General features: G+C 34.9%; 1 protein-coding gene across 17 annotated transcripts in view; it reads left to right on the top strand.

The window, feature by feature from the left end:
- Nucleotides 1-14535, top strand: part of LOC128258829 (hepatic leukemia factor) — a 56446-nt gene extending 41911 nt beyond the window's left edge. For 6 of the 17 annotated variants that reach the window (XM_052990752.1, XM_052990747.1, XM_052990749.1 and 3 more), the window contains 5 exons: nt 9684-9725; nt 11293-11447; nt 11822-12047; nt 12874-13115; nt 13176-14535. In XM_052990752.1, coding sequence (XP_052846712.1) covers nt 9684-9725; nt 11293-11447; nt 11822-12047; nt 12874-13115; nt 13176-13262 — 752 coding nt within the window. In that variant the 3' untranslated portion in view covers nt 13263-14535. Of the gene's footprint in view, nt 1-821; nt 1560-1916; nt 3598-9683; nt 9726-11292; nt 11448-11821; nt 12048-12873; nt 13116-13175 lie in introns of those variants that run through there. The other 11 variants (XM_052990754.1, XM_052990751.1, XM_052990739.1 and 8 more) reach the window with 8 other exon arrangements.
- The last annotated feature ends 4957 nt before the right edge of the window (nt 14536-19492 follow it).

Below are 19492 nucleotides of genomic sequence, written 5' to 3'. Positions count from 1 at the left end.
CCTTGACAAAACCAAATTTATGTCTATTAATTCTCACTTGTGTTCTTTTGATATATAGCAAATAAATACAATTGCGTTATTTCCTAGGTATTGTAAATAAATTAATAACGTTTTTTAAATTCATTTTTTTTTATGTACTAAAGCAGCTCTTTAATAATATATATATATTTTATTCTCTTTACAGGTAAGCATCCAAACCCAAACTTTTGGACTGTATTTCCCCTTTTTTGGGATGTCTTAGTATTTGTATGTTTGCTTAACATTTTGATGGTAAGCTTTTGTCTTGTTTCATTTACTAACATTAAACATTGAAAGGAAATATAGTTTTTATAGTTATTTAAATCGTTGAAAATACGATTTTTTTTATCACTTTCTATTTTTTTAAGAATTTACTTTGTACTTAAATATTTTTAAACCAATGGTTTCTTTTACTTTATTTACAAAATAGATTCTAACAATGGATAAATTTTGAATGTTAATTATTATTTTAATCTTTTACAATTTTGAATTTTTTTTTTTATCAAAATGAAAAATTGCTTAAGAATTTTCCAAAGTATTCTAATCTAAGTTAAAGTTTTCTATAAAATATTATTTACATAGTAAGTATTCTATTTATTTTAAAAAGTTTAAAAAACCCATCACTTGAGACCAGAAATCGCACTCAAATTGACGAGCGAGCGAAAAGCTTTTGCTAGCGACTCAAAACAAAGCTGCTGCCTGCGTCGACAGCGGAAAATCTGCTTCCGCATAAACGTCGACGTCGACGACGACGTCGGCAGCACAGCTCCCGCCAAGCGTGGCGACAGCGACGTCGACGTCAGCAGAGGCGAACTTTGGCAGGCGGCGCGAAAGAAAGTAAACAGGCGGAATGCGCAAAAAAAACTAAGCGAGCGGGGAGAAAGGAGAAAGACAGGGTGCCGTGGGCTTTAATGCTTTCGGTTTCAAGTTTGGCTTTTATTTGTTATTTCTTTTGCTCTTTTTCTCGCCGTCTCAGCTTTTCTCTGTTTCTCTGGTTTTCTCCGTTTCTCTGCTCAGCTGCGAAGCTGAAGCTGCGTTGCATGGCAAATTCGACGCGCGCGTTCACTCAACGTTCGCAGTCCGGCGGCACCGGTTCGGTTCACGGCTCTCTAGCAAAACCAAAAAACCAAATCAAATAATATATGGCCAACCAACCAATCCCGAAAACCCAAAACCCACTCACCAATACCAAGCCGCCGAAAGCAAAAGCCATAAAATAATACGTATACGACGCGTGTCTTCGTCTTTAGCACGACGCTTTCGAATTCGTGCGAACTTGTGAACTTTCGTTTCCTTTATCTTCCACCCAACGAGGATCGATCCTCTTAAAAGCCTCCCTCATTTTGGATTAAAACGAATTGTGTAGTGCTCGAAATTATATGATCTCCCGAATACCAGAAATTTATGATCACACACGATCATTAAAGTGAATTTTTAAAAATGCTTTAAATTCCTGAATGGAAAACAAAGAATTTATATGAAAAATAGAGTACATAAAACATCACAAATATACAAAATAAAACGACAGGAGTAAATCAAAGGTGTTTATAAGTTTGCAAAACACAAATTAAAACGAAGGGAGCTAATAAAAATCTAAGGAAATAAACAGCTTGCATTTAAAAGTCAAAGGAATATATATTAAACGTTGTTGAACATTTTTTGTCATAAAAATTCTTTCAAGCCTAAAACAGATTGACATTTTAAAAACTTCATCAATTTTTAAATCTCATTGAATAATTACAAATTAAATTCGAATGCCAAAAATATATTTTAAATTAATTAAAAAATACGATTTGTAAATAGGAAACCATAATAAAAATCAATACTAATTGTATCTAAAGGCAAAAATGTAGAGAACAATATTTGATTCTAGTGGCAATACAAACTGTCAATAAACAATTTATCGAATTTTTTTATCAACATCGCAAACATTCCCTCGCAAGAGAAAATAATTAATATATGCAATAGTAAAATATTCGCTTGAACGTCAACCCACAGAAAATAAGTGCGACGATCAGGCTGAGAAATAGCAAAAACGCATAGCAAAACATTTTGCTGGGTGTTTTTTTTTTGTGTTGCCGATTCAAGGTCAAACTTTTCTCATTCAAAAGCGGCGGGCAGCGAGAACTGAACCCCTTTGCAAACGGGCCCAGCCCCACACACAGCTACAAAAAATTAAATAAAACAACGCTCAGTAAGGGGAATAGTTGACAACGAATAATAATAGAAAAAGGCAAACAAAACAAACAATAGAAAAATTGCGAATGCAAAAAACAGCGACAAAAACTAAGCCAAAGCACTCGCAATATTCTGAGTATCAAAGTGTACAAGTGTAAGCTCGCTCTCCGGCTGATGTTGCTGCTGTGCGGGCGATCGCCACGAGCAATTAGAAGCGGCAACAGCAGCAGCAGCAGCAACAGCTACGGCAACGTGCGATAAAAAGCTTTATTCGGTTTTAAATTCCAATTTGTTGTTAATTAAGTTAACAGCCAGTGCCGCAGCAGCAACATGTTTGGGCCACACATGGCCAGCTAAGTGATACATGCAATAAATAACTCTGAATTGAACAAGGAATTTAACAAATTGTGATCTCAGCAATGAGAATGGACTATCAAATGCCACCGCCAGCACTGGCGCTACAGCAGCAGCAACAGCAGCAGCAGCATGGCCTGCAGCACCAGCAACAGCAGCTGCAATTGCTGCAGAATGTGCAACAGCAGCAGCAGCAGCAACAGCAACACCAGCAGCAACAATTGCTGGGCAACATGTCGCAGACGGCGGCATTGCCACCGCTCAGCAGTTTGCCCCTGCAAGTGCACAATCTGCCGCATTTGCTGGCCGGCAACGGCAGCAACACGGGCAATGCCAACAGCAACACCAGCAATTCGAATCTCAATGTGGCCTGCAACAACAATCTGCTCCGCAGTAATATGCAACACCAGCAGCAGCAGCAGCAACAGCAACAACAGCAACAGCAACTGCTCAACAATCTTAGCAATGGCAATAACGTTGCCAATGGCTCATTGCCGCCGCCCACGCAATTGTTGCAGCATCATCTGCAACATCTGGCGCATGTAAATGTGAATGCAGCCGCTGCTGTGGTGGCAGTTGCAGCCAACAACCTGCAACAGCAACAGCAGCAGCAGCAGCAACATGCCAACAGCAACAACAGCACGGGCAACAGTCCAGGCAGCAATAATAATAATAACATACTCAATCACAACAATCTCAATATCATAATTAATAACCATGCCTCCCTCAACAACAACAATAATAATAATAACAACAACAACAACAATCCAGCCACACCAAATGCCAATCTAACGGCAACAAACAATGCCACGCCTACAGTTAACACCGCCTCCGCGGTGGCGCAACAACAACAGGCGCACGAGAATAGTTTGGTTAATAGCCTAGTGGGTGTTATCAACAACAGCAACAACAACAACAACAACAATAATAATAATACAAACAACAATAGCAACAATAATAATAATAATGCTGGAGGCGATGACAACAATCGATGGACGCAATTCCAGGTGCAACAATTGTGGAAGCAACACGCCAACTATTTAAATGGTATGGATCATCAATTAGTAATTAAATACAACTAGCAACATGGAAATAACAATTGACATCATTCAGGAATTTAATTACATGTTTCAGGGCTAGAAAATACTAGTTCTACAATTATAATTGCTAAAGCAACTTGAAAGGAATCTAGCTGGGAAGATCTTTAAACATTCTGCAGATGTTTTCAAAGGATGGTTACAAGAATCTCAAATCGATGTGAACATTAATATTCTTTTAAATATATAAGTTTCGTTACTTTTACTTTACTTGGGAAGTATAACGCTGCGGAATAGGTGTGTTTTAAGACAGACAAGGAATACCTCTAATACTTAACACATTTAGCCTACCTTCAAGCCACAAATTGCTGATGTTGCAGCTCTTGACCTTCGCTGGCTAAGTTTATTTCCTTGTCGCAGTTGCTGCATTTCCCCAAATTGATTGTATGTCTGGCTAATTTTTCTCATCCCACCGGCGACAGCCCCAACCCCCAAAACGACCCTGATGTGGTGTCAAAGTCAGCTTAAATCGATCGGCAAGGGGCACATGTTGCTGCTGTGGCTTTTTATCCGGGGCCTGACTGTCCAATTGTGGAGACGGCTTATGAGGACTGACAGGAGGGGCTTTTGGTTTCTGGGGGGCTGCTCTATGGGTTCAGTGCGGCGGCTCTGACATTTCCGCGTGGGGTAGGTTTGCTCGAGTATCTTTACTTTCAAACCTTTCGGACTCTCCGACTCTGACTCCGGCATTTCACAATCACTTTTGCTTTCGACTTTAGGCCATGCTCTCGGCAAGGGCCAAAATACAGCAACAAGTTGTTGAACGCGACATTTCCAGACAACTTTCGTTTCTGACTTTGGGTGCTTTCCATATATACGTAAATATATATATATATATATATATATATATATGTTTATATATAAATATTCCAAGCTACTTTTTTTGGTTTTATTATGATGTATTTAAAAACCGACTGGTCCGGCCTTTTGGCTTTTTTTGACTCTCGTCTCGTCTTTGGCCTTTTGTTGTTATCACCCAAAGTTGATCTGCCAAAAAATAAAGCGGCAACAAAAGGGCAATTTTTTCTAAGTTTCTGTTTGACATTGCGCGGAATAATTTATATGTGTTCAGGCGGACAATATCAAATTCATAAGCGGCTCTTCGGCTGCCGAAAAATGCGTTTTTACTTTCGTTGAAGCAACGCCGACGCCAGCAACAACAAGTCAGCTGCTCTGCCGGCTTAGCAACATCACCAAAATTAACTTTCACTTTTTCGGCAGTTTTTAAATTCATTTCTTTCTTTGCTCTTTGGTAGTTTTTGATATTTTTTTTTGGCCTGCTCGTTGTTAACTTTGTTGGCTCTTCTTGAAATAAAACAGAAAGACAGACAAGACACAAAAAAAAAATTGTAGGGTTCCAGTTCAGCTCTAAAGAGTGGGAAAAAAATATAATTTTATCTTAATCAAAAAATACAATATAAAATTTCGAAAGTTGCCAAAAACAATGTGTAGATAAATGGCCCAGGTCTTTTGTTTAATATTTTATTATTAGCTAAATAAGCATAAAAAAACAACATTTTTTTTAGTATTGTGTTAAAAAAAAATTAAATGCTAAAATTTAAAAAAATAAGTTATTTCTTTGACTTTTATTAAATAAAATATATTATGTTGTTTAAAATTCTGATACGTTTACGTAAATTTCGTAAATTTATTTCATTATTTTCTAAAATACATTCAAAAGTTGTCTTTTTAATATTGTTTTCGAAATAAATAGTTGAATTGCTTGCATATGTTTCAATTGGTTGTTGAACCAAGATTTTAAATGTTTAAAATATATGCAAACAAATTGTTGGTAAGTGGAATTGTAGAATTTAATATACAACTTTTCTTTTCTTGACACTCTGTTTTCAAAAGGTTTTTTTTTCTCGCATTAAGTAATATCTGGTTACAGCTTCTACAGCTTCTACGGTTCTATCAAAGCCATGGCCATGAGCGCCTCCAATTTCAATTGACTTGACTCGTTCGGTGCGCCTCAATCTGGCCATTCATGACTTCCTTTCGTTTGGTTTATCTCCGCGGGAAGCGCGTCGCGTTAATGCGCCCCTGAAACATGCCAAAAGGCGAAAACTGAAGGGGGCTGGCGGGGGCCTAGAAACCCCCCAGCCGTCACACACTCACCCAGATAGGCGGCCTGCCAAAATGCAACGTATTACAGTTATTTCAATCAAAAGCGCTAGCTACTCGTCTTGGCCAAACGCAAGATTGTTGCCAATTTATTGTTGTGCTGTGTTGTGTTGTGTGTTTGGCCGACACTCACTCACAAGCGCAAAATGTGTTGCGCAATCGCACAACGGTAAAACGTGCGAATTACTGCGACGCTGCCAGGTGAGAAACTTGAATCAGTGAAAGTGGCCCGAAAGAGAGGCGCTTTGGCTTTTGCCTTGTGCACCACGAGGCGTATGAGCAATCTGTTCACACGTCGTCAGGCCAGGCGAAAAATACAAAAAACACAAAAAGACCAGAAGCACTTTGATTGAATTTACTGTGTTTTGATTACGTTTTACCCCAGCCACGCCTCCATCGTTTTTTTTTTATTTTCCAACCAGCCAGCGTGCTCTGCATATTTGAGGCAATTTTATTTGGGTTTCGATGTCTCTGGTCGTCGTTCGTGTTTCAGCCAGCTTTATGGCATGAGTCTATAATTTGATAGAGCCAACACGATACGTATGATTATCGGTTTCGCTTCCTTATTTCTGCTAATTAACTGCTCCGGCTGCTGCCGCCGCTGCTTTGGCTTTCTTTCGAATTGAAATTGGGCTAATGGGCTGAGTGGAAAAACTATCTGGCAAATTGTGTCGCTGTCTGCGGATTTTCACTTTCGCCGCCCGAGTCTCGGGCAATTAAACTATTGCAAAATATTCCGCCGCTCTGTGCGGTTATCTTTCATAATTTTCTATTAATTTCGTAATAGCAAAGAAAGCGGTCTGCCGTTAGGGAAATCGCGTTTGTATCAGGTAGTCTGCAAAAATTCAGAGTGCCGGAGATGGAAAAATGAAATTGCACAGCTGGAAAGATTGTAAAATTTGGGAAAGTTTAGAAAATGGATTAATTTGGTTTATAATAGCTTAAAAATTATAGTTTTCAACAACTTGACAATTTGTATCATTTTATTTATTTTAAAGCCGGCCATAACTATATAAAAAATTAAATTGCCCTAAATTTTAAATTATATTAGTTTGCATATTTTTTAAAAATTAAGGAGTGCATTATTTGTGTGTTAATTGATATGTTTATATTAAATATTTGTATAGAATCCGTAACGGTTATACCAAACATATATCAACGTTTGAGGTTCAATGGGATAACTAGTTATAAGTTTATAGCCCGGATAATAGTTATTAAAGTATGAAAATTATTTTTTTAAAATATGGAAAACTTTTTACTAAACTTTTTTTTTTTGTAAGTAAATAATATCCAAAACTTACCATTTTAATATTAAAAAAAAACTCATTTGGCTTAGTAAACCTACCTTAAACGGTTATTCTGTTTCGGAAATCAGGCCAAATAATTTTCACCATATATATAAAAATAGATTGGATTCTTCAAAACTAAATTATTGAAAAGAAATTGTCTTCTAAGGCTATACACGTTTGAGACTAACAGCAATTAACACTTGAAAGCAGTGAAAAAAAAGAAAGTAATAATATTAATATAATAATTGGACTTAAAAATTATGGTCAAATTCTCCAATACAAAGTTGGGCAGACAGCACTAGTTTTTAACAAAATATTGCCCTTTGCCGCCTCCTAACAACAAGCATTCGACGTTAGCAACCCGGAAATCTAATGCCCATCACATTTTCCCACACATAATTAATTTCAAAAAAAAAAGAGCGGTAAGATATAAAACAAGCAGACAGAAAGCTGTAAAAAATATAAAAAAGAGGTACACAAAAAGCAATGCAAATGAGCGCAAATACGGAATGAATGCAATGCACACAAAGCCGCAGCAGCAAAAGCAACAACGACAGACTAAATACACAGAGACGGGGCAACAATCGAAAGTGTTACACTTTCTGCACTTCACCAACAACAACAACTTCCCAACAACAATGGCAACAAACCATAAAAAAAAGAGTGCGATGTACATATAGTTTATAAATCGATGTAATACAACGAGGCACTCAGGCGCAGCAGCAGCAACAACAACACGAAAAACAACTACAACACCACGGAAAGCAGCAACAAAAAACCAGTCACAGTTGCGCCATCGTTGCGCATGCGCACTGTATGACTGAAAGTACAGAGAGTGTAAGAGAGATGGAGAAAGACAGGTGAAAGGGGCGGACAGTTGTTGTTGTTTTACGTGTGTGCTGGCGGCTCAAAATAAAACAAAATTGCAAAAAGTTGCATAATTTAGCCACAACTTATTTCTTTTTTTTTTTATGACAATATTATTATATTTTTTTTGTTAGTACTATCGATTTTATTATTATTGTTATGATAATCCAGTGGTGTTAAACTGGGTCTCCAAAATAAACTTTCGCGTGGAATAAATTTTCATAAATATTCTTCAATGTCGTTGGCATCGTCATAGTATAATCTTTGATTTAATTCTTCCCCCAGAAGTTGTATCGTTTTGCGTATTTTAAACTGGTTTCTCTGAATGCTTTTTTGGGGATAGTTTTTTGGCGGCTTAAGACTCGTTTTTTCCTGTCTGTTCAGCACTCTCACTTTCATTTCGCTTATCGAGGGGGTAAGTGGGGTGAGGAGTATTTTCGGGCAGTTGAGATGGATGTGGCTTGGAATCGAAATTTTAATTGGTCTAATAGATATTTTTACAAACTGTTTAAAGGCGGAACCAATTGTAGATAAATGAAAACAAAACGAATACAAGATTTTAAGATGGGTAAACCAACTTAAAATAAAGCAACTAAAACTATTATAAAAACTAAATCAATTTTTCTGACTTCTTATATACACTATACTAAATTAATTAGGCATTGTAAGCTGTTTAAAGAAAAGGAAAATATACTTCCTTCCACTTTATCATCACTTCCTTCTTAACTGACTTGTAAATTCATCAAAGTCACTGTCACTAAAACCGCCATTCAACCAAAATTTACGCTGCTTCATACTAAAAACCCGAAAAAAACGATACAAAAAGTGAAAGTTTAATTCCCAAAAAAAAAACCTTTTACATATCTGAAAAATCTACGGACCATGGTCTACTAAAAACTGTGGCCAACCATTAACACAACAAAGACTGAAAAACTAACAATTTACAGCAAAATAATAATACCAGTAATAAGCATAATCTTGTTATAAGGTCCATATAAAAAAACTATGACCAAAAAAAAGAACTGGGAGTGTGTGAGAGCGTTTCACTAAAGAAACAATAAATTTGTTGTCGTAGGCTCAAAAAGAGACAACTCTCTCTCTTTCTATCCCTTTCTAATGAAAGTGAAATACATACTAAAAACGCACGAAAATTATGCAAATTATTTTAATTGCCAAAAATGAGAAATTTTGTTGGTCGAAAAAAAGAAGATAAAAAACCCCCAGCCCGAAAAAGGTAAAATTAAATAAAAGGTGCGAGGGCTCCCAAAGATGACACAGAAAAAAATCGCTTGACCCACTTAAAATGGCAAGAGAAACTGAAACCGAAACTGAAGCAAAAACAAGAGAAGATTAAGTTGAATTCCTGTTTTGGGTTCGCTTCTAAAAATAAACCGAAAGACAAGATTCCTGCTGCTTAACACACAAATCAACAACGTTGATGACAGTGAAAGTGAACTGAAAAAGAAATAAATTCAGATCGAAGGCAATAAAATAAAAGTAAAAGTATCTCTGGCAATATTCATGAAGGAGTAAAATTAACATCCTTCTCGATTTCTTATTCAGAAACATATTATATGTACATATATAAAATATGTTGTTTAAAAACCTCTCATTTGCATGCTGTCTGTTACATTGTCATTTTATCTATTATGTCTTTACTGAATTAGTTCTTGTTTTTTAATTGTTTTCTTTATTTAAAAAATCCATTTTGTATTTCTTTTCTACTATCTCTCTTTTCGTTTCTTCTGTTTTACAGGCAGGAAATCTCCATTTTTGGGTTTCATTTGCAAAGCAAACGGTAATTTGGTTTTTGTCTATTTTTGTTTATTAGTTTGTTTTATCTTTATAATGTTTTTGTATTTGCGACGTTGTGTTTTTCGTATCTTTTGTTTGTGTTTTGCTTAATCGCCATGCGAAAGTTTGTTTCTACCATTTTGAAATTAGTGTTGTGCGCTTTTTATGATTAATATTATATTTAGTCTTTAGAGAAGTTTTATTGGCATCTGCTTGGCATGATTTGCAAAATTTTAGAAACTTAAATTGATTTTTTGTAGTCTATTAAAGTAGTTTTTTGACATTGTTACGAATTTTTGCTGCAGTTTAATGTTTTATGAATATAAATAACTTATATCTTCAATTATGGTTAGTTGAACGATTTATTATTTTTTTTACGATACCTGCTTTTACATTAACTTTATAAGTTTAGATTTTCTTTATTTATATTTTGTATAATTTAATTTGAATTCCAATAGAACTTTAGTCTCTGAGGACAAAGTCCTGAGCTAAAAAGTCCTTATTAACTCCCACATAAATCTTTCTGCAAATAACAAACATAAATTGTATAATTAAAAGGAACCGGTCTCTAAGTTGCCCATACGCCTCGTAGGCCCGTGCATTTGCCGACTTGCAAGTCCTAATTTGCACCAAACACCAGACATTTCTTCACAGACACTTGAGCATTTCACTTACGCTTTGGTGAGCACATCGAAAATAAAAGATATTACTTCATGGCACAAACCAGAAATATGTGTGTGCTGTTTGGCGCCGAAGAAGTCGAGGAAAGGAAGAGGCAAGCCGCAAAATGGCATAAAATTTCGCAATAGTCCGTAATGCAAAAAGCGGCAGTGGCAACAACTGTAAAAAAAAAAGAGAAATACAAGAAAAAAGCATTCGCAAATGAAAGTGAGAGTGAATAAGAAAGCGGAAACTATTGCGAGCCGAAGAAACCAAAGACGGCAACTGGTTTTTGTTACTGTCTGTGGCCAGAAAACGGGTTTTGTGAAAGAAATCAAAGAAAAGAAGCGAAAAGTAAAGAAAGATCATGCTCAGCTGCGCATGCGCAGCGTCAAAGCCAAAATAAAGCTTCAAAAACAAAAAACACTCAACTCGGCTACAATAGGGCTAAAAAGCTTTAGCCATCACTTTGAGTGCTTGAGTTTATTTTAATTTTGTTTAATTTTTTTTTTCTCATCTGGAAGCGATAAAAATCAGTTTGAAAGCTGTAGTAAAAATTTCACTTTCGCTTTTCGTATGTAAGCTGTCCGCTGCTTCCTCTTGCCGATGTTTGCATTGTGTGTGTGTGTGTGTGTGATTTGTTTGTTTGTTGGTTTTCTGTCTTTGTTTCGTTTTGTTTGCTTGTAACCCGTTTTTATGGCCAAATGCTGCATGCGGAAATTCGCGGAAATTGTTTCAGCTATAAGTGTGGTTCCCATACAATTCCCAAAGAATTTGATTGGTTTATATAATAGAGAAATGGAGAATACTTGACCCAATTTCAAGTATGGGGTTAAGATATTAACCCTCAACTTGACGCACTATCTTATCAGCTTTGGCCCTGACTAATTGTCCACCCTTTTCTTTTGCAGGCAAATCCACATCGAATAGCAAAGAAATCATCTGCCCGGATGACAAATACAAGGAGGAGGGCGACATCTGGAATGTTGAGGCGCAAACGGCGTTCCTGGGCCCAAATCTCTGGGACAAGACCCTGCCCTACGATGCCGACCTCAAGGTAACACAAGTTAGTATCATTTCTGTCATCGCTGCGTAGTGGCTGCGTCTTTTTATACAATGTTCCAACGGTCAAAAATTACACACAAAGCTCAAAAATTCTATATCTAAAGGCTTATTCCACTGAAAAACTCTTTAGAAAAATGTTAAAAATTTTACAATGAGTTCAGTGGAAACTGCCTTAAACACAGACACAAACACCAGTACAGTCATGACAAAATACACGGCGAAACAGTTAACTTGAATGTTATCGATTGCTTACTTAGTGCGAGAATTGTATTCTCATCATCAGAGCTCAGATCGTGTGACTAACACCGAGGAAATATATTTGCTCATCTCATCCGTGTTCAGTTGTTCATTGCATTTTTGTATTTCACATTTTAGTATGCCGACCTAGACGAGTTCCTGTCGGAGAATAACATACCTGATGGCCTGCCCGGAACGCATCTGGGCCACTCGAGTGGTCTGGGTCACCGGTCTGATTCCCTGGGTCACGCAGCGGGTCTGTCGCTCGGCCTTGGCCACATAACCACAAAGCGGGAGCGGTCGCCCTCGCCATCCGACTGCATCAGTCCGGACACGCTAAATCCGCCATCGCCGGCCGAGTCAAGTGAGTATAGCATACCGCCGCGCCATCGATAAAGTCTAAACTGAGATCGTAAAATAAATTATAATTAAATTATGTACAAGCCAAAGCGGTGGAAATTGCAATATCTATTGTGATCGAAATCCGATTAAATCGATTGTTAAAATATTATATCGATTTAAAGTAATGAATCCAACATGCGCAATTAATCGAAAAAATCCAGTTCCAACTATAATTAAATTTGAATTTCACTTGTAGATTTTAAACATATTTCCAACATATTGTATGTTCAGTGTAATAATAATATAAATATATATATATATGACAACTAATATCAATTGAAAAAATATTTATAATTGACGCATTAGTCTTATTTTGACGATAACATTTTCGTTATCAAGCATATGGTTATCAGCTTCTTTATCACATCGATAACGCCGCTTAAAAATACCGACATAACTACGATCCTAAGAACTTAATCAAAAACTTTATTGACTTTTGTAAATTAAATTATTTAAAACACAAATGGAATGGACATTGCTTCTAACTTAAATTACAACTGAATTTTATAAATTAATTTAAGTTACCCACAAATGTCGTATCAAATGCTAAATGTTAAAGAGACACAAACCAAGGGCCCACAAGGTCCTTCCACTCAATGATTCCCATTCCAATTTGTGCAAATCCTTAAATTTCAATTTCAATTTAAATTCAATTCGTATTCAATATAATTTTCCATGAGTTACCATTTTGTTTGTTGAGTTTCCGTTCGGAGGTTGATTTTAATGATGTTAATTTAGCACGAAACAGTCTGTGAACCATTGTTAACATTTAGTATTTGATATTCCAGCATTTTCGTTCGCCTCCTCGGGCCGTGACTTTGATCCGCGAACTCGAGCCTTCTCCGACGAGGAGCTCAAGCCGCAGCCGATGATCAAAAAGTCACGCAAGCAATTTGTTCCAGATGAGCTCAAGGACGACAAGTATTGGGCCCGCCGCCGGAAGAACAACATTGCCGCCAAGCGATCCCGCGATGCCCGGCGCCAAAAGGAGAACCAGATTGCGATGCGGGCACGCTACTTGGAGAAGGAAGTTAGTACCTCAGAATACCTCTCAGATAGCCCAAAATTAATCTGAATTAATCCCATTTAGAATGCAACATTACATCAGGAGGTGGAGCAGTTGAAACAGGAGAACATGGACTTGCGTGCACGTCTATCGAAATTCCAAGATGTGTAATGATAAATACAATTTTGTGACTTGGCCTGAGGACACCACAACAATTAAATAATAATACCTATTGATAAAATAACAATAATCATAACTATGATAAAACTACTAATAATGTTTAGTACAGCAGACATGAAAGCAACACTATAAATACATATTATATCTAAATATGTATATGCAAAAATATAATTAGTAAGCAAACACACACATACACACACAACAAACTCCTCACAGCGTCGTGCTCCGCTTAAATATTTATTTTATGATAAAAACTAAAAGCAAATTAACTAAACACAAAGGAGGAGAAACCGAATGGAAACTAATCATTTTTAGAGTAGCCAAAAAAGAAAGTCTCACGAGAGCAGAGCATTGAAAAGCTCTGCAAGCCGAAGCTTTTTGCCTTTAAAGTAGCATACTTCCGAGCGCAATGGGAATCCTAAAATACACTGAAAGAGACACACGTAGAACCCAGACTTAGAATTGTTATCTTTTAAATTGTTTAATAGTTGTCTAGCCTAGTTTTACGGAAAAAAAGTTAACCTTCTTCACCTTCTTCTGCTACTTTTCCCCCTTTACTTTAATTTTTATTATTTTTTGTAATTAGTTCTTCGGTTAAGTTTTGCTTTAGCTGTTAGAAAAAGGAAAACCACACACATACACACAAAAAATCATATTGTAAATAATTTCGTTGCCTTTTTTCAAATTAACTCGAGAGAAGAATTAACTTAAAAAGCAAAAGAAAATCTTGTATAAAAAATTGCAAAATGAAAACCCACAAAAAAAAAGGAAAAAATAAATTAAAATTAAACGCTAAGAGAAAACCATTAAGAAATGAGCAAAGAACTTCCCTCCTCAGTTGCCGGGCACTTGGCAGCTGGTTAGTTTAAGTGAGCTATGATTTTTATATAAACCTAAAGAAAAAAAAAATATCAGAAAACCCAAAAAAAAAAGTTAAAACAGACGGACAGAGACATACTGTGGACAGACAAAAATGCAAAACTAGAAGTGAAATAGTTTTCGTTGTTGATTTGTTATTATTAAAATAACCAACCCCAAATCTAACCCAGACATAGTCAGCTAGTTAAGGCGAGAGAACTATTTTTCGTACTACCTACTAACAAAGACACACAGACCATACCCCGGAAAACCCCTTCACACCGCGCTATTCCTTCCCATATTTTCACATTTCTCCTTTAAGTTTGTAAAAAATTTATTCGTTTACCTTTTATAACAAAAAAAACTATTTCTTTTGGTGTGATTTGCAAGATCTTAAACAAAACATTTTTACATAATACCATAAAATTATGTTACAACAACTATTTTCGTTAGTTAAGTTTATTAATTATTATTATTTGTTATACATTTGAGTTACATTTACCTGCATACAATTATTTAGAAATTTAAGAAAATATATGAAACCACAACAAAAAATATACCAACCGAAAGCAAAATTTATATTTTATATTTAGCAAACAAAAAGGAAGCTAAAACAAAAGCGTAGGGAGTTAATTAAGTTCATTAAGCACTTCTTCTTAACAAATTTCAATAAGTTTTATTTATTCTATGGAAAAATGTGCAAAACCAACAAAAACTGAAAGAAACCATAAAAGCAAGATCGATAAAGGAGAATGAGCGTAACGAAAAAGTGAGAAAGCAAACAACAAAAATTTGTGTGTAATAATAAAAGTCTAAGCGTTGCTTTTAACTATTGAAAACTCGTTTATTTTCTATCTACTTCCTCAGCTGCCCCACCCCATCGCCGCATAGCTCATTGTTAGTAAATATGTTATAGAAACCATACAAGGATCTCAAGACAGAGTTAAAGAAACATACCTAAAGCCGTTACCAAAATCGAAACTAACCCTAACGATAGATGCAAGAAATACACAAATAATATAGTAATCTACATAGCAATATAGATAATTAGCCACCTCCCTGTTTTTATTTGTTTCCTTAACTACACCCCCTAAAAACAAATCTAACCTAAAGGCCTTTTGCACTGCTATGAGACCACCTAGAGAAAACAACCACAAGATAACGTTTAAAATAAAGAAAGAATCCCACAAATAACACTAAAAAAAACCTACGGAAAATGTTGGGTGTCATTTTGCAAAATGAAAATTTTTGAGCTTCGGTTGTTGAATGAATTCACACAAGTATATACGATAAACTTAACATATATGGATAACTCAAATAGCGGACTATACGACTAAGCAGATTCAAGCAATTGCTACATATTTGTACAACAAACCAGAAGTAAAACAAAAATCATGTTATATTTATATAAAAATATTTATACCTAAGTAACATAAATTGCGCGTAGAGGTGAAAGCAAATTAGGACGATATTTTGCTTATTTAATTGGCCTGGGCATTAGTTGAATGAGCAGTAGACCTCCCCCACACAGCTTTAGTTAAGCGTAGTTTTGTATATTTTTAATACGTATTGTTTTCCGTAGTTTGTAGTTGAATTTTTGTAGACAATTTTTGGTTTATGTAGAGAATTGTTAAATAAAAACCGGAATAAAAAACCGCCACTGATAATATATGAATTATTTATCAATTTGTTTGGCTGACATATAAACACACCCACACTCACGCAGCAGCCAGGGGAGGATGCGATTTCTATAGCCTACTTTCGGGCCATAGTTTTCCCAGGCCAAAAGCAAGCAAAGTTTTCCAGGGCAAGGATATTAATTCAGAATTTCGGCAACGAGTTTGTTGTAGATGTTTTTTATTTAAATATTTTTGTTGAGTTTAAAAAAGAAAACCCAGATTTTCGAATAAGAATGTTCCGTAACAAAATGTAGACTTTGTAGCAACAACAGAAGACGATAAAACTGAAAAGTATGAAACGTTTAAAAACAAATATAAAAACTAACGAAATTATGTTTAATATACAATAAACATTAAAATATATTTATTATATACAAAAAGAATTAGTTAAATGAATTACGCATGCTACAACAAAACAAGCGAATAACTTTTGTAGATAAATTCGTAGTTGACGATTTTTATATCTAACTTATACAGATATTAGTTGTATGCATATAGTACACTCAACTAAATAGCAAACGGGCAAGGGAAGGCGATCGTTAGGCAGGGTTAAAAATAGTAACTAAAGACACAAATTGTTGCAGTGCAAAGCAAAAAAACAAAAATGAGAAATTAGCAAAGCGATAATGTAAGTAAGTAAGTAACGGGCAAGGAGCGTAGCGGAAACGGAAGTGGCGTCGCGAAACGAATGGCAATGCAAAACATATTAAATGCTATTATATACATAATATTATACACATATACATAACTTATATATACATATATATACATAAAATATATTCTTACATATTATTAAAGACAAAAATGTTGTTGAATTTTAAAATCAATAAAAAGCCCCGGCAAAAATCCACAAACAAAAATATTTAAATGTAGTAAGATAAATAAAAGGATAAAAACCCAAAAAATTGTTAGTTGTTGCAAAAAATCAAGCTAAATTAATTAAATAAAACCAAACTAAAAAAGAACTTAACAAAGCGTTTTAGAGCCTTTACTTATATTTTGAGAATTTTGCAAAATGAAACGAAATGCAAATAATTTTATATATGAAAAGCAAAAGAAAGCTGAAGGAAAATTCATAAATAACACAAGGCTACCATAGCTTAAGTTGAGGCTTAAACGGAAGCTAGATCAGCTTAACATAATGCCTGAAAGAAGGCAAAACAAACTTCATTTGGTACTTAAAAATAATTAGTAAAAAATCAGCTTAAGGCATTAGAGCAATGCTAAAAGAAATCCACAAAAAACTCAGCCTAATTGTTGTTGGCAGCATGCAAACCCAAAAGGAAATACGAAAGAAAACCAAATTTAAACTAAAACGTTAAGATGAAAGCCTAAGCAAGGACACTAACATGTACCTAGATATATATACAAAACCAAAATAAAAATTACAAAAAACAAAAGAGAAAACCTAAAGAAATTCCAACTCAAGTGCTCGAGATGCTGCAGATATTAGATATAATTTATTAACTTAACTGAAGTCAATCGTTAATTATTTTACACTCAGCCTAATTAAGCTTAAGTTCCAAAACCTTCAATTTAAGTTTTTACAGATTTTGTTATTGTAATAAGAAAGTTATGTTTCTGTTATGGGCAATGATTTAAAAAAGGAAACTAAAACAATTCGTAGAAACTTCAAGAGGCAAGAAGTGAGATTAAGGCAAAGCGAGTAAATTTGTTTTTATGAGAAACTGCAAAAAAGAACAAACAATAAAGGTTTAGATACAAATTTTGAAACGATAAATGAAAAAAAAAAACCATTTATAAAAATTGTTTAAATTACGTTGCGGTTTTTATAGCATACCCAACAGGTAAGTTTCTCGTCTTGGTAATGTAGCGTACTTTGCGGCAGCGTCATCATGGTTAAGTTGTTGGCCTTCAAAGCAGCTGGAATATATTTCTTTGAGGAACTGGAGGTCAAGTTGATTGCGTAATTGGTGAGTGGAAAGAGGATGTAAAAATAGGAGCTGGATATGATATGAGCTGCGAAACAGTCGGCTGTAAGTGACATATTGCATAAATAAAGCTGCAAGAACGTAAGCCTACAATTCTAAATTTGCTTAACAATATAAAATTCGATATTTACCCCTCTAAATAGTAAATGATATTTGTAAAGTAATAATAATTACATTACTTATTTTACAAAAATATACAAAATTCGTTTCAATGATCGGTCTGACAGTTAGATTTAAAAACATGTTAAGAGCCAAAAATAACTAATAATAATCAATACAAATCCAACCCAATCGACACTCCCAATTGACCACAAATAGGTCTGGCCAAACTTCAGTTCACAGTCATTACCAAGCCAACGGAAAAAAAAAATTTTTTAAATGATTTTTTGTCAGCGCAACACACACTAAATAGAGCCGAGCCCAATCCCAAAACGCCGATATACTTTCATAATGCAAAAAACAAAACAAAGCAACGAAAAAAAACCTTAAAACTAATTTCCTCATATATTGCCTACAAAATAAACATCGAAAACATGAAACTCTCAGCTAATTTCCGTTGACTAACAACAAAAGCAACAGCAACTATTTGAGAAATGGGAGCTGCATAACCACTACACAGAGAAAAAGTTTTTGTTTATTAATACTTAATTGTGAATGTTACATTTTCATCTAATAGAGCTTGATTTAAGACAAAATTTTTAAATAGTTGTTTTTTGATATGTTTTTGGAATGCCTAATTTTACCTTAAAATCGAAATAAAAAATTAGGAATTAACAATAAGAAAAAATTTCCTTTTTACAAAATTTTAGTTTTTATCAGTAATAATATATGATAATTTGGACCTGATATAACGATTCTTTTTTCGCTGTACAATTTAAACCAGACCCAGACCTGAGGCGAAACGATTCGATTACTTCCCCATGGGGAAATGTTGCAATAAATGCGAGCAATGCTCAAACATATGCGGGTTCCTCTCGCTTGCCGCGCATATTTTTATACTGGCCAAGACTTACGAAAGCAAAAAATGAGTTAACAACAACGGCCACTCAAAATGTTAATGGCAAGCCACCAGCAGCATGAAAACTGGTAGTATGCAGGCAACCGCTAACAGACAACGTTGAACTTGAGCTTGAAATACAAGTCAAGCGAAGCCAAAAGAGAAAGACAAAGAGAGGCAGGGGGTTGGTTTGAGCCAACTTTGTCGACAACTGCATTTGTTGATCAACCCAAATGAGGTCAACGCGTCGTATACGTAATTTGCGTTAAATGACAAAACAATATGTAAAAGCGAAACAACACTTATGAAACGCAGAAATTCGATTACAGACGAACATCTGTATTTCTGATCTATACCGGAAACTCAAAAATTTTAAACTATGAGTAAATAATGTGAAACCTAATTTCAATTGTAAGGTGTTATTAAATCCATTTATTTAATTTATTTTCTATTATTTCTACATTAATTACTTTTTGAATTTTCATTATAAGATTAAATTTATTAATAATATTATTATTATTTACTTTTAATTTTAATTATTTGATTTTGATATCAAAAATTATATTCATTTAAGTATTTTTACAAAATATATTTAACTGTTAAATTTGAATTCAAAATATATCTGTCTTTTATAGAAAATCGTATGTACTTTTTGTCATTATTGATGTTGCTAGTGCTTATATTGCTGTTGTCTGTTGAGCGGCGCCGGAAATGCGCATCATACGATAAATGACG

The sequence above is a fragment of the Drosophila gunungcola genome, assembly GCF_025200985.1.
Source record: "Drosophila gunungcola strain Sukarami chromosome 3L unlocalized genomic scaffold, Dgunungcola_SK_2 000003F, whole genome shotgun sequence".
NCBI lineage: Eukaryota > Metazoa > Arthropoda > Insecta > Diptera > Drosophilidae > Drosophila > Drosophila gunungcola.
Note: the sequence above shows the minus strand (reverse complement) of the source record. Positions and strands in the feature narration are given on the sequence as shown.